Source organism: Berghia stephanieae, chromosome 4, assembly GCF_034508935.2.
Source record: "Berghia stephanieae isolate SIO BIC M18660-M18661 chromosome 4, UCSD_Bste_1.3, whole genome shotgun sequence".
Classification (NCBI taxonomy): domain Eukaryota; kingdom Metazoa; phylum Mollusca; class Gastropoda; order Nudibranchia; family Aeolidiidae; genus Berghia; species Berghia stephanieae.
The window spans coordinates 75,829,888-75,844,887 of NC_088363.1; the positions used below are offsets into that span (position 1 = coordinate 75,829,888).

The following is a 15,000-nucleotide window of genomic DNA, read 5'->3' on the forward strand; positions in this document are numbered from 1 at the left end:
CCTAAACTGTTGTGACTGACCCTTTTTCTAGTTCAATGAATGCAATTAACCAAAAGGTCTTTCTCTATCAATTAATTTGTAGACGTTTGATCAATCAAAACACGAGATTTGTGATACAGCCTCTTGGACAAATACGGTAATTTACAAACAATAAAATAAATGGACTTGACACCACTCTTCCCTTTGTTATTGTTTTTAGATTACCAGTCAGGCAATTAATTTCACTTGATTACCTCAATCATATATTTTATGTTTAAGAGACTACATAGTTTTGTGAGTTGATACGATTGATCAGCCCGGGAGAGCTCCATGAAATCTGAAAATCTCTGCCAACCATGGGAATGTGGAGTTCAGATTCATGATAGATATGTTAACATATATGTTATATATATATGTTAACATTGCCTGTGGGATTTTTAAACGACCGAATCTTGTTTTACAAGCTAAAAGTCAAACAACTTTTTGTTTCTTTAACAGGTGTGCTGCTGGCCCATGCATTCCCTCCAGGAGATGTGGCAATATCTGGTGACGTCCATTTTGATATGGATGAACTTTGGACGACGGGCATCAACAGCTCCAAGACACGTGACTTAATGCAAACCGCCTTACATGAAATTGGACATTCGTTAGGACTTCAGCATTCTAAATCTGTAAGTCGTATATCGCCTTTTAAATTTCATCAAGTTTATTGTGCACGAGTATGTGTTTGTTTGTGTGTGTGTGTGTGTGTGTGTGTGTGTGTGTGTGTGTGTGTGTGTGTGGGTACGCACGCAATCGCGGGATTTCATTTTCTTTCGTACGTTTGTTTGTTTTATCTATTTGCCCTGCTGAGAAACCATGGATTTAACTTTACGCCAGTGTTCAGAAAAGTATGTGAGCAAAGCTAATGATGTTTTATCATATATTATATCATTAGTGAAAAAGTTTCCGTGAGGAAAATATTCACCACAAAGTTGCATTCAGTGGCGTAGCTTAGCAAATAATTTTGGGTCGTTTTGAAATAGAGTAACAATAGATATCATTTAAACAGTACTACTCAATTTATTTTTAAACAATGTTCAAAAAAAGCTCATAGTGTTTATAATTTATCTCTTCCCTGGTGAACACCGGATATGTAATATACTGGACAACACAAGCAGCCCGTTAGGTGCTTATACATTTTTGGATAAAGAAAATAATATAAGAAAATGACAAGGGGGTCCTCCGAATGTTGACGCCCGTCTTCGATTTGACAAAGAGAAATGCATTTCACAAAGACATAATCCCCGACCAACTGTTGAGCAAGAACTGGTCACCCATCTAGCATGGTACATGTTTGCTATTCTTGAATTATTTTCACGGGGGAGGGGGCGCTTTGAATTTAATAATGTGAAATGTCACTGAATCTAAACCTCTTTAACACGAGATTCCATGTAATTTCTGTACAGTATAACCTTTTAAAGGAACCGCAGTTTTCCAATACAAAGGGTGCATAATCAAAATGATATAATTATAAATCTGTCCTCTCCACTGTGAGTTCCTGGTTGTGGGCAATCTATAAATAATATTGCTATTCGACACATGACATGAAAAAGAATTCCACGCTTCGCCTCACAGGAGAAATACTTATAAATGCTCCTCATTGTGACAAATGTGCATGTTTAATCCATGTTGTTATCAGTTTTTTTAATGTAGTAATCACAACAGGCCTCTATGCCTCTGGCTTTCAACTATTAAAATGTAACAATTATTTATGTCAAATGTGTACAAACTGTACAATTTGTTATATCATTTTGAACCCAGGGTGGCAACGTTAGTGAGTTGTGCACATGAATTCGTGAAAAGTAAACCCATGGCCAAGCCTGTGGGGAGTTCAGTGATTGTAATCACAACATAATTGACTGTAAACCATCACAAGGTTCACTCATCCCAGACCGTTTTTATATACCGTAAAGAAGAAGAATCCCAAATAATGGTATTGTAACCGGTGAAATAAATCGGCTTAATGTCATTAACAATTCTAGTGTTCGAGCCAACTATAATAAAAATCCATCAAAACGTTGCAAAGATATCAACGCGTGCGCAAGGGTTTGTGGAACGGACTAAAGTATCATGCATAATATCCTTATCTTTTTTGGCTTTATAGTTTGTCTTCTGCTACAATGTTGGGATGTTTTAACAGGCCCTGGTCCAGGAAGAAGGCTTTGTGCAACTTCCAATTCTGCAACTAGGAGAGCTGCATCTAAATCAATTTCAATTTGGACCAATGACTGTATCAACTTTGCAACGAGGAAGGCGTAGAGTACCTTCGAACTAAATTGCAGAATACCAAAATATGGAGAAGACTTTTAGTACGTTCTACCAGTGTGAAACATCTTTTGCCGAATGAATTGACAGAACTTGGATTATAGCGTTACCATACGACCATAAAACTGCGTGTGGTCCTAAGAAGATTTTATTACCTCTTATATTTTTTTTTGCCTTTTAACCCCCCTCAAAAGAAATCTAGCAAATTCTCAGCGCAATGTTTTATTATCATTCACTTGTGGATTTTCTCATTTTTATCTCTAGAGAGACGATGTGATGTATTCAAATTATAGAGATTATCATCCAAACCCAACACTCAATGTCGGTGACATAAAACAACTTCAAAAGCTTTATGGTAACTGATTTTGTATAATTAAATAATCATTATGTCAACAACTTCACGATAAATGCCGACATCTTCTGCACAACTTTCATTCGTTCCTTTGAAAATTATCGCAAAAGTGCTGAAAAAAATTAGAGCTTTTATGTAGCGCAATATCCACTAAATGTGCTCAAAGCGCTTTCCAAAGCGAAAAACAAAATAGATTAATATTGACATCAAAAGCTCGGTATAATTTGTATGGGCGATGCTGAGTAGGTAAACGGTAGTATGATATTTTTATGGAATTTTGCCAGTCAAATTCTAAAAATTAGTCATATTAACATCGTATTATCATAAATGATATTCTCTATTTTAATGGCAATAACATTCCTAGCTTTAAAATCAGCATTTATTCTATTAGATAATTTCCACAAGAGCTATTATCAAACTTCAATTGTCTTATTAATGACTTAATAACCATTTCAACAATAGTATCGTATTTTTTACACCCGAAAGGTCTGGATAAAAACTACAAGAAGAAACAAAAGGAGATGATGAGACAGATTCGACTGGAAAAGAAAAAGAAACGAATTGCAGCCAAAGCCAAGCGTCTCGCTGAGAAACGGAGACCCCGATGGTGTCGTGGATCTTTCAACGATATCATTAAAGGTTTGTCATGTCTGTTTTCAACACCTATAGTCAAAGAGGCTGAAACTTATCTTCTTTCAATTTATTATTTAAACATCTTTTAATCTGGCTAAAGGTTCGGAATTAACCGTTCTCACCAAAAGAGTAGTAGAAATGAGAGCTTTTATATTGCGCAATATCCACTTAATGTGTGCAATGCTTTGTTCAAGAGATCTCAAGCCAACAGCGACGCTAAACCAATTAAGGCGCTTATCGGCAGTAACAGTGATTCAACTTGGGCTTCCATATTATGACTCTTTTGATGGGTGAAAATGGAATTTAACCCTCTCCTTACCATCTACAGGAAAATCGTCACATTCGTTACGATTCAATAAACATTTTTCTTTTTTAGATTTATTGTGTTAATCACAAAATTTGGAGAAAAATCTTTGTTCTAGCCGTAAAGAACCTGATGACTTGACTTGACTTAGATGCCTTTCGCGTCTCGACCGAAAGATCGGGTCGCCTTGGCTGTTTCCAGTATTTCCTGTGTGAGGTGTCTCCAATATTGCCGGTCCTCTGCTAGGGTTCTCAGATTTTCAAGGTCCCCTGACGTTATGAGACTAATGCTTTGTCCAAGTGTTGTGAGGTTTTTGTTTAGGATCACAGGGAGTGTTGTGATCGGTCTTCCTCTGAAAAGGTTCCCGTGTTTTTGGAAGTATCCCGACATGGCTTGGTTTGCTGGTATGTTTTTGTCCCTGCGTAGTATGTAGAACCTGATGCTGTTTTGTAAAGTTTGTTTTTCTGTACAAAATTAAGTGGATATAGTATGTTCTTTTTCTTCTGAGTACAGGGCAAAGAAATCAATTTTTGTGTTTATTTAGCTATGAAATTTTGGATAAATCCCGAAAATGTTCGGTAAGGAGAGAGTTAAATTATCAGGCCAGCGATAACCTAACTTCCATATAGGAGTAAATTTCTCTATATTATATCTTTTTTTTCGGACAAACTGCCATTAGTAAAACAACGTGGCAACTGTATACACCAAATTTAGTAAACAAAGAGCGATTGCCACTTGCCAAATACTCTTGAATGTGCTGGGATTGCCATTATACAAGCCTAAAAAGTATAGCATTTCTCCTCTTTTTCGTGAAGAATATAAAATTAATGATTTATACTTCCATCTACTATGTTATCAAATTGATGTTGCTGATTTTGATGTGACGTACTCGCAGGGTTTGTGGGCTGAAATTGACACTAATAAACCAAATCAGCACTTTGTTGATATAACTGGTGTTTAGTCATCACAGAAAAGAAACATATTAAGCGCGTATTATAATGTCAATCATCGACATAAACATCAGACTTTGTTGATAACAGATAACGCCAGTTCTTAAATTGAATCAGAGGAGGAGCAGGCACTCGTGTGGCAGTGCCAAACAAAGCAGATGTAAAGAAAAGATATAAGTAAAAAAGCAAAAGTCAGTCTTCCTCGACTTGAGACCTCAGACCTCCTAATTACCATTCAGGCATCTACATTAACCCATGGGGTTTACCCGATCATTGTGACGGTAATCAAGGCCTGAGTATCAATGAAGGCAGCTTTTTGGGGATTATTTCTGTCTTGTGCTTCTCTCAGTTTTGTTTTGCACTTTATTCCCCGCGTCTTTTCATATTCTTAGGTTGATAACTTTAACCATGAAAACAAATTATTAATAAAGAATTGCTATGTATTCTTTAGTTTATTATGTGATTTTTAAAGTTATTGAGAGTTTAATACCATTTGTGATTTATTTGACCCCGTCAATTTCAGACTTTATGTGTATCATCCAGTCAAATAAATCATTTCTTCAACCCAGAGTTTTGCTCTTAAGATCAAAGTCGAGTGTCTCCGACCTCTCTCTCTCTCTCTCTCTCTCTCTCTCTCTCTCTCTCTCTCACACACACACACACACACACACTCCCTCTCTCCCTCACTATTTTTTCTCGAATTTTATAGAAGAAATTTCATAACCAGAACTCAAACCAACAACACTTTGTACTTGAACAAAAATAGTTTCATCCAACTCTATAGCAGCGCAAACCACCGAGAGTTCTCATTCTATCCTAGAACGATATCAGACTGGAACACATTTCCTGAAAATATCACCTCAGCTCCAACTTAGAAACCTTCACACACCCAATCTCGCGCCTCACGTCATCAACATGGTTAACATTTTTCTAGCAAAACCATCCTTTCATCTCAGTTTCAAATATAGTTCGATCTACCTATCAACTGGGATTGTAACATAGACTATTTCAAAACCAAAAAAAATATAAAAATCTGTAACTATTTTAAATATCACTTGACGACCAATACTGACGACTGCATGGTATTCAAATACGCGTAGTTATTTCCAGTTTGAGATTAGGAATACAACTTTTTTCTCGTCCGTCGAAAAACACTATGAAATGTTTCCATCTTTGTCAATAACAAATCGCAAAATAATACTACTATTTATTATACTATTTCTTCCCTTTTTAGGACCTAATGGAGAAGGATTTGCTTTTATTCGCAAGCAAGTATATCAACTGGACAAAAGCGGCCTCATGCCAGGGTTTCCAAAGAGAATCACTCACGTTTTCAAAGGTGCTCCACTAAATCCCGCAGCTGTGATATACATGGACAGCAATAAGAGAACATTCTTCTTTAAAGGTTTGATTCTATAGTTTTCTTACAGATGATAAATTGATATCTGAGATGATTTTGATGATTTTGATAAAAGCGGGTATAAATATCAATATGGGACAATGCTCTCGTTTTCCTTCTTTTTTTTCACCTTATTCCATTTTCGCAAGAAAACTTTTACATCTATGATAGAATAAGATTAATACCATCTATAGATGTCTCATTTTAAGGCAAGTTAGGGATCATCATAATCAACAAATATATGAAGTTTGGTCGATAGGAATAAGACCTTCAGTCACTGGTATAAATGTCTAAAGAATAATAATATGAGATTGCATACTCAATGAGGCCATATATTGAGATCACAAGGAAGCTTAACTCTGAGAGAGAAATAGAGAAGAGAAGAGAGGGAGAGAGAGAGAGAGAGAGAGAGAGAGAGAGAGAGAGAGAGAGAAGGGGGGGGGGGCGGAAAGTGGGGGGGGGGGGGGATATGTTGTCCAATGGACGATTCATACATGTATTTTTTATAAGAAGAATTTACTTTTGCAAAGGAAATGTGAAAGAGATCCTCCAAATAAATCTACGTCCTCCTATTTGGCGCATGTCTTGTTCTAGGCAGTTTTATACATCAACAACGTTGTTTACCACGATACGGATATCGAGTCAAGGTTGTCCATATAATGCACCTCGTATTTGTTTAAGCTATGAACGTAGATCATTTATTCTTTTTTTTTACATTTAAAGTAAAGCTTCCGAAATCGTGTCTTTTATTTTCTGTTCATTTTTTTCCAGCATTTATTCATGCTTCATTGAAGCAACAGCATTAAGATATTTTTAACAAGTTGAAGGTTATGTTAAACTCTCCATACATGAGGTAAAGTATAATGTGATGTATTATTTTTTTTCTCATCATTTATAGAATTATTTAAATTTTAATAAGTAATTTAAGCAATACATTTATCATCTGACTCATCACATACTTTGTAGTGCTACACTTGTTTGTAACTGGGTTAATTCAGTTTTACTGCGAGATATAACATGGACTCTAAAGAAAAGTTTGGTCGAAAATAAAAGTATAATTTTCTTTATCTTTTTATATGGTTATTATGGGGTCCCTCTGAAAAGAGTTTTATAGAGAATCAGTAGAATGGCCTTTGCAATGTAAAAATGAGAGTTGGGAAAAAAGGTTAAAGGGATTAATGGGATGAGAATTGCACCCTAGGAAATTTCAAACCCCCGACAAATATGCTATAGTTATACCCGAGACTAAAATGATAATAACGAGACAAGAAACTTAGAAGCTTCATGTGAATGCAATGTCAATTCGGTAAACATAGCATTTGAGTATTGATGGTATGCGTAACTTTCAAAATGTATGGTCCTTAAGAGAGAATTTAATGAGACGTAATCACCCAATTGAAGCTTTTATCTGCGATAATTTGTGCCAAATTTAAGTTATAATACAAATAACACACGAGCAAGAGGAAGTTTACCGTCTTGACATGGTCTGTCTCTATACATCAATCTCGGGTTATACGTTGGGAATGTACATAGGTAAGTTTACAAAACAAAAAGATTGAGTTTTCTCTTTTACAATAACAATCACCAGATGATTCGTATTTTAGACCGTCTTTTTGATCCGTAAAGATGACAGGTTAAGGCCCTCATCAGAAAAAGGGTCAAATATTAGAACCAAGGTACGTTTGTTGATCAGTCCCAATGCGGTTCTTGTCTTTGATTAATGACTTAAATAATACATTGTTAAAAGAGCTCGTCAATTTTGTGATGAATTGTTGAACTGGGTGCTGGAAAATATTACTTGAAGAACAGTGATGATGTTAATTATCATGATGATTATGTTAGTGGTGGTTGTGGTGGTGGTGTTGGTGGTGAGGTGGTGATAATGGGGTGGTTATGGTCATCGTCGTCGTTGTAACAATGATAATGATGATGATAATCATCATCATCATCATCAGCATCATCATCATCATTATCACCATTATCATCATTATCACCATCGTCGTCGTCGTCGTCGTCGTCATCAGCATCATAATCATCATCACCATCATGCCTTGTTCTTCTTGACATATAGCCCTATACTTTTAAATCCAGGTAATCGATATTGGAGATTCACTAATAAGACCCTAGACGAGGGTTACCCAAAGAAGATTATTAGGCCTTATCCGGAGAAACCAGTGGCTGCCATAACGTTACGGGAGAGGGGAAGAGAAATGATCTATTTCTTTGGGGTGAGTCTTGGACATAATTATTTTTCTTTTCCTGCCCACTTTCAATCACAACCGCAGTTTTCATAACTTCACTCTTTTCCAGACCTCCTTCAGAATTTTACACATTCCTAATCCAGTTCATTATTATGTTATCCATCCTATTTTCTTATGTCACCCTTTCCTTCTTTTGACTTATATTGGTACATGTGAAATTGCTTTATATAGATTATCATGGCAAACCACGAGTCCCAAAAATGTACAGTTTGACCCGTTTTTATGGACGCGGACTAGCGCTTAGTTCCTGACTTTAGTCAAGGACTTGAAAAAATCACTAAAATCATGGCACCTTCGGACTACGTTTTGCCGAGTTATAGTCCCTTGCTCGGGTCAGACTTCATCGTTAATCTCGGACGTTACTAGGGTACATCATAGCGTCGACAGCTGTTGTGAGATTGAGCGAGCTTCGTATACCGAAAATACGTTGGTTACGAATGACAGAGGCAAGAGTGTTCTGTTGCTATAGACACTGGCTTTTTAAAAAAACTAAGAGATGAACAGAACGTCGAATGTACACATTTTTGTGAGTAAAATCTTTAAAAAAAACACAAATCTAATCGGGCTCGCGAGTTGCGAGTGAATAGAGACTCGAAGTCGAAGGGTTCGCTTCAAAGAACAAAAAAATGGATTAGAAAGTATCTATAGCGGAGACAAAAGTTATTCTGCTGGCATTGTGACTGACTGGAATAATATGGTTCATCAGAGTACATTTTCCCTTTAGTTTGTTTGTATTTCGGTTCAATTTGTTAGAGTTTCATTGACCTCAATATAGAATTGACAGATGATGACAATCAATATCTCGCGACTTTATGTGGATATGGCAAAATTAAGTTCAATATGAAACGGAACAAAATATATCTAAGTGTTGCTAATTTCCTTTTCGGAAATATTTTGCGTTGAAAAGTATGAAGACTGGTATCTTACTTGACATCGTGTACTAGAGAGCTTGATGTTACCAGCAGTAAATAACCGAATTATTCAACGTCCTTACAACGCCCACTTTTAGGCAAAAGTCTACCGAGTCAGAGCGTGGCCTTCGTAAAGTTATGACCTGACACTGACCAAAAAAGGACGTCAAAATGCAGTCTTTTGCCACAAAAGAAATCAAATCGTGAGTTGTATTCAATAGTTCAACCAATGAAATAACTTGGTTCCATGAGCACTACTAACGACAACTCACCAGGCGGTGCAAAAACCAAATAATGACGTCAAACTGCCAGTCCTTTTGGATTTCAGTGTCGGGCTATAACATAACGATGACTACGGTCAGACTATGAAAACGATCATAAGAACCGACTCTTTTTAGTCACTTGCTTCGCTCAGGCTTAATACGAGGAAGTCTTTTACTAGACTAGTAAAAACTAAATCTAGTCCGCCTACATAAAAATGCGCCCTTGTGTCTTTTACATTTTCTTTCAGAAAACCAAAACTTGGCGGTGGAATCAGATGACAGAGCGGTCAACCTCTAGCATTTACTCAATCAATAGATATTGGTTAGGACTACCGCCCCAGATAGACGCCGCGGTTGAATGGTCTGATGGATATATCTACTTCTTCTGGAGAAATCAGTAAGTATAATGTCATGATTTTTTTTTAACCAGTTAACTGTCGTACTCTGGAAAACCTCGTATTTAAACATAAAACTTGTCCTTCAAACATCTTTCGATCAAAATTACCCTCATCTTGGCAAAAGCTCTCAAACCTGGAACTTCGCGAAGTCTGTCAGTCTCTAGCCTCCCCCCTCTGTACTTCCCCCTTCACCAGCTCTCCCTTTTTCCCTTTCATTCTTCGATTTCATAACATAAATGTAAATTCATCTTGTCATTATCTTCGTGTTTCGTCTTTTGCCTAACAAAGGTTAAAGACCGAAAAGTTATATATTTGTTTATTGTGCCAACCTATGAGCCATAGTTACTCCTTATATTTTTTATGTTTTGACTGGCTCATTTAGACATGTTTAGCTTTTATATAAATCCACTTGTTAATTTTATAGTTTACTACTTCACTCCCTGTACCTAAAGAAGTATCTGTAAGTTGAAGTAAAGAACAATTTAATGTTTAACCGATAGTTCAATTGTAGAACACTAGCCTCACATGAAACGGAACCTGTATCGGTTCCGAGTGAAGTAATTGGGTAGCTTTGCAGCCAGAAGGAACCGTTTAATGCTTTTAAAAAAGGGACAACTCCGGCTCGTGATCCTTATTTCACTGAATGGGACATTCATCATCATCCTCCATTAATCCTTTTTGTGCCGTCGGGGGTGTCTGGGACAACATCAAGTGAATGGGTCATTGCCGATTTAACAATTTGTCAGTATTTTTCTCATATATATATATATATATATATATATATATATATATAATATATATATATGTGTGTGTGTGTGTATATATATATATATATATATATATATATATATATATGTATATATTCTTAAACCAGTAATTATGCTGACACTAATATCACAACAGTCTCATTATAAACACATAATCTTTACGCGGAAGATTAAGACGGAGATGCAACGTAGTATTATAGATTCATTTTGCAAGATGTTCAACGAACCACATTTTGCCCGCACAGTTGTGATACTAATATATTACTTCTTTCCGTTCCCAAAAAGGAACATGCATGTATGTGCACATTGTAATATTGCTGATGCTTACTGGAAGTGGTTATTCATGTTAACAATAGGCATTATAAAGTCTTGAATTAAAGAAAATCAATTGTTGTTTTAGTCAGTCACAATATAGACAATGTCATTTCAGTTTATCGTTTTTCATTATGACATGAAGCATGTCTGTCTTTATTGTTCGTTGTTGGGGGGGGGGGGGGGTAACAAAAATACGTAGAAATCGCGTGTCTATATATGCAGGTCTGACATCTAAACCCATTATGGGCCTATTTTAACATTGTTGTAATGGACAATGTTTTGTGTCATTTTTTGAGATTTCCATTACAACAATGAGCCCAAAAGGAATTGGGTTATCTGACCAACAAATAAGTGCAAGTCGGTAGAAATGCATAAAATAAACTGCCAACTCTCCTCGTGTGTATGATTTATTATCACGTTGAATGTAAGGAGGTGTAAATAGAAAAACAAATTGCATGCACTTCTTGTAATCTAAATATATGAGAAATGCCCACGAGGGAAATGCCGTCTTCGCATGAGTTACTCTCTGCATTTTAACCAGTGGATTGCCGTACTCCAGAAAGACATGTATTTAAAATTTTGGCCAGAAAACTCGTCATTCAAATATAAATCGATTTAAGTGACCTTCGTCTTGGCAAAAATTCTCAAACCTGAGACCTCGCGAAGTCCCAGGTTTGATAATTTTGTCAAGATGAGGGTCATTTAAATCGATCGATATTTGAATGGCGAGTTTTGTGGCCAATTTTTTTAATTCGCGTCTTTCCAGAGCACGGCAGTTAACTGGTTAAAGTGCTATCACTTAATGTAATTCCCATACTTCGTTAAATGTGAGCTCATCAGGTGCAACGGAGTTTATTGTTGATAAACAAACCTGGAGAGCACTGAATCGGTATTAAATTTCTTCTAGAACTGATGGCAATAGCAAACCAAAGCAAATCTTTTCGAAAAATGATTAACTCTCTCCTGTTTGGTTCGGTTTCCAATCGCAGGTACTACAAGGTAAACAAGTACAGGAAGGTGGCGTTGTCCGGGTATCCCAAAAACAAGGCAGCAGCCTGGCTTGGAGGTCCTTGCGGACAGTCATTCAAGTAGACATATCCGGGTTAGACGATGTGATGCATTGTACATTTCTGGTAAACATTTTGATCGAGTCTATGGCAATTTTGGTGCACGGTCTATTTTGCTACTCTTTGAAAAGAAATTTTAAAATCGTTGCACAACAAAATTGAGGAAAGTGATTAATGGAGGTCCTAGAACAGGGAATATATTCATATATTTATCAGATTCTCGCTAAGGATTTTTTATTTGAAAGATGAGTCCTGTTTTAGAATCATGCTTACGATACAATGTAACGTGTGTAAGTAATTGCGATTGTGCAATATGTATGTATGTATGTATGTATGTATGTATGTATGTATGTATGTATGTATGTATGTATGTATGTATGCATGTATGTATGTATGTATGTATTTATGTATGTATGTAAGTATGTATGTATGCATGTATGTATGTATGTATGTATGTATGTATGTATGTATGCATGTATGTATGTATGTATGTATGTATGTATCAATATTTGGTTATTTAAATGACAGTGTACATAGTATTGTGATAAATATCTATACATCTTCATTTCTTAATATTCAATTTTATCTATTGAACTCTGTGAATGAGCAACACTCGTTTTATCCTGTAAGGCGGGGAAGAAGTTAATAGCAATATTGGTTGTGTGTAGGGGGGGGGGTGACGGACAGAAAGAGAGAGAGAGAGAGAGAGAGAGAGAGAGAGAGAGAGAGAAAGAGAGAGAGAGAGAGAGAGAGAGAGTTTGTGAGTGTGTTTTGTTTTGTTTTGTATTTGTTGTTTTTGCTTGTTTTCTTTTTTTTTTAGTTTTTTGGTTTGGGGTTTGTTTGGGTTTTTTTTTTGTTTTGTTTTTTGTTTTGTGGTTTGTTTTTTTTCGGGGGGGGGGTGGTGAGGGGGAGATCTGTTCAGTTTATATTATATCCATAATTTTGCAACTATACATGCATCATCATTCTTTCATATTGTCATATTGTGAACACCAATATTTCCTCTGTTGTCCGGGACTGCTATTTGGTCCACATATAATTCACTTTGAACTAATTCAATATTTATACAGTCTAACAAAGGAATGATCGATATTATATACCAGTGCAATATATTATGATTTTACATAGCAGCTTGGAGAAGAAGAATCATTTTCAATTTAGTCAAGCGTACAGCTGACATGCCGATGTATCCCACTTCCTTTGAACATGTAATGGGCAGCAAAAATTCCTAGCTACCCTCTTTTCAAGCCGATATCGCTGAAAAATAACCTCCGTGCCTGGAACGAACTCAGCATCTCAATCATAATAGGGAGGTCGGGAAAAATACAACATAAAGCACAAAAAAACATAAATGAGGTTTCTTGTATTCAACCTGAAGGAAACTATTTATATTTATTAATAAAGTGTTTTGTTTTTATTTCCATAGGATGCATTACTTATGATGAGATTAAAAGTTTTGATATTCATGATATATAAGTAATGGCTTTGTGATTTATTTCTTTATGGTCTTATCTTATTTGATGCTGAGTCTAGGATTAATCCTTTAAATGCTTATTTTCTTTTTAAGTAATCTTACCCAAAGAGTTAAGGTAGGAAGTGAGTTTTCAGAATTTGGTAAAGTTACCGTCGGAATTCCCATTAGAGTGTTTTGGGCCATCTTCGTTTATCAATTAATATTATTGTTGTTAATGACCCCCTGATGTTTTGTTAACTATAACTATATTACCTTTAAACGACACAAAACTGTAAATTAGAGTAATACATTACAGGACGATCTTGAACTGAGCAAGTGTATATGGAACGTGCCAGACAAAGCAAGAAAGAAAAATACAAGAAAAAAACCATCCCAAAAAACCAGTCGACCTCGACTGGGTTTAAACCTCAGACCTTCTGATTACCGGTCAAACGTGCTACCATGACACCACAGAGTAATCAGAAAGTCTGAGGTTCGATCCCCAGTCGAGGTCGACTGGTTTTTTGGGATGGTTCTTTTCTTGTATTTTTCTTTCTTACTGTATCTGGCAGCTTTCATACACACTTGTTCAGTTCTTTATCTTACACCGGTGACTGCTCCTTAATTTCTAAATAGGACGATCTTCTTTCTTTATTTGCTTGGTCAAAGGATTGGGGGTTAAATTTTAGCATTTCCATATGCTACGTTTAACATATTGAAGATATGGTTTGGCCACCGTATTTTTCCTTGAAGAAAAAAAAAAAAGAAAAATTCTGGAAGTGCCAAATGGTGTCTGCACAACCTCGGTGCTGTTTTGATCAATGCCTGGAATGATTTACCTCAGGAGCGGTTATCCAAAGTTATCAAGTCGATGAACAGGCGATGGCAAGCTGTGTTGGGAGGAGAGGGTGGCCACTGTCATTGTTGAACAAGGATGTCTAGGATAAAAAAAAAATTATTTCACTGATGAAGAAAATAATAATTCTTTAATTTAAGTGTTTTCTGAGAAGAATGTTAGTGTGACATTTCATCCCATTTTCAAGTTTTATCTACGTATTTTTTTTTTCAGAGCTTACTTAATTGATTGCACCCATCGCTCCCAGAAACCCCTAGCCGTGGAGTTCTAGGAGTGTTAAAGAGCCACTTTACACTATCTTCTGCACAATTCCTGGTAATTTCCTTAGCGGCTGCATGAAATATCTTTGTATTATCAGACCAGATTTTAGACGGCATTCTTCGCCTAAACACAAACCTACGGAAGGCAAACATGATATCGCCCAAAGAAAACCTTCACACAATTCTATGTGGATAGCTCAAGTAACCCGACAAGTAAAAATAAGAATATAAAACTTCTTTCCTACCATATATACCATACACACCGTCCCTCAAAATCAAGACCTGTAATACTAAAAGACAATGGTCTGGTTAATATTTCCTGGGGTAAAGGAGAAACTGTCTGTGTACAAGGTGATGAATCGAATCTCTGACATCGTTTTCGTTTCACTTGCTTAGCCAACGATCACAAGCCTATGATCCAGAACTGGTTTCTCAGGGACGTCATCACTTGTGAAACACCAGCGTGCTACAATTTCTCATGTTCTCTGCTCACCGTCAAAATAAAGCCAAATGACACTTGGGTAA

At 36.3% G+C, this 15,000-nt stretch overlaps 1 protein-coding gene across 16 annotated transcripts in view; it reads left to right on the forward strand.

The window, feature by feature from the left end:
- Window positions 1-15,000, forward strand: part of LOC144971251 (matrix metalloproteinase-19-like) — a 49,121-nt gene that overhangs the window by 33,905 nt on the left and 216 nt on the right. For 12 of the 16 annotated variants that reach the window (XM_078911828.1, XM_078911823.1, XM_078911829.1 and 9 more), the window contains exons 7-13: window positions 478-650; window positions 2,551-2,641; window positions 3,125-3,277; window positions 5,760-5,930; window positions 8,016-8,152; window positions 9,608-9,756; window positions 11,829-13,382. In XM_078911828.1, coding sequence (XP_078767954.1) covers window positions 478-650; window positions 2,551-2,641; window positions 3,125-3,277; window positions 5,760-5,930; window positions 8,016-8,152; window positions 9,608-9,756; window positions 11,829-11,931 — 977 coding nt within the window. In that variant the 3' untranslated portion in view covers window positions 11,932-13,382. Of the gene's footprint in view, window positions 1-477; window positions 651-2,550; window positions 2,642-3,124; window positions 3,278-5,759; window positions 5,931-8,015; window positions 8,153-9,607; window positions 9,757-11,828; window positions 13,383-14,428 lie in introns of those variants that run through there. The other 4 variants (XR_013645102.1, XR_013645100.1, XR_013645101.1 and 1 more) reach the window with 2 other exon arrangements.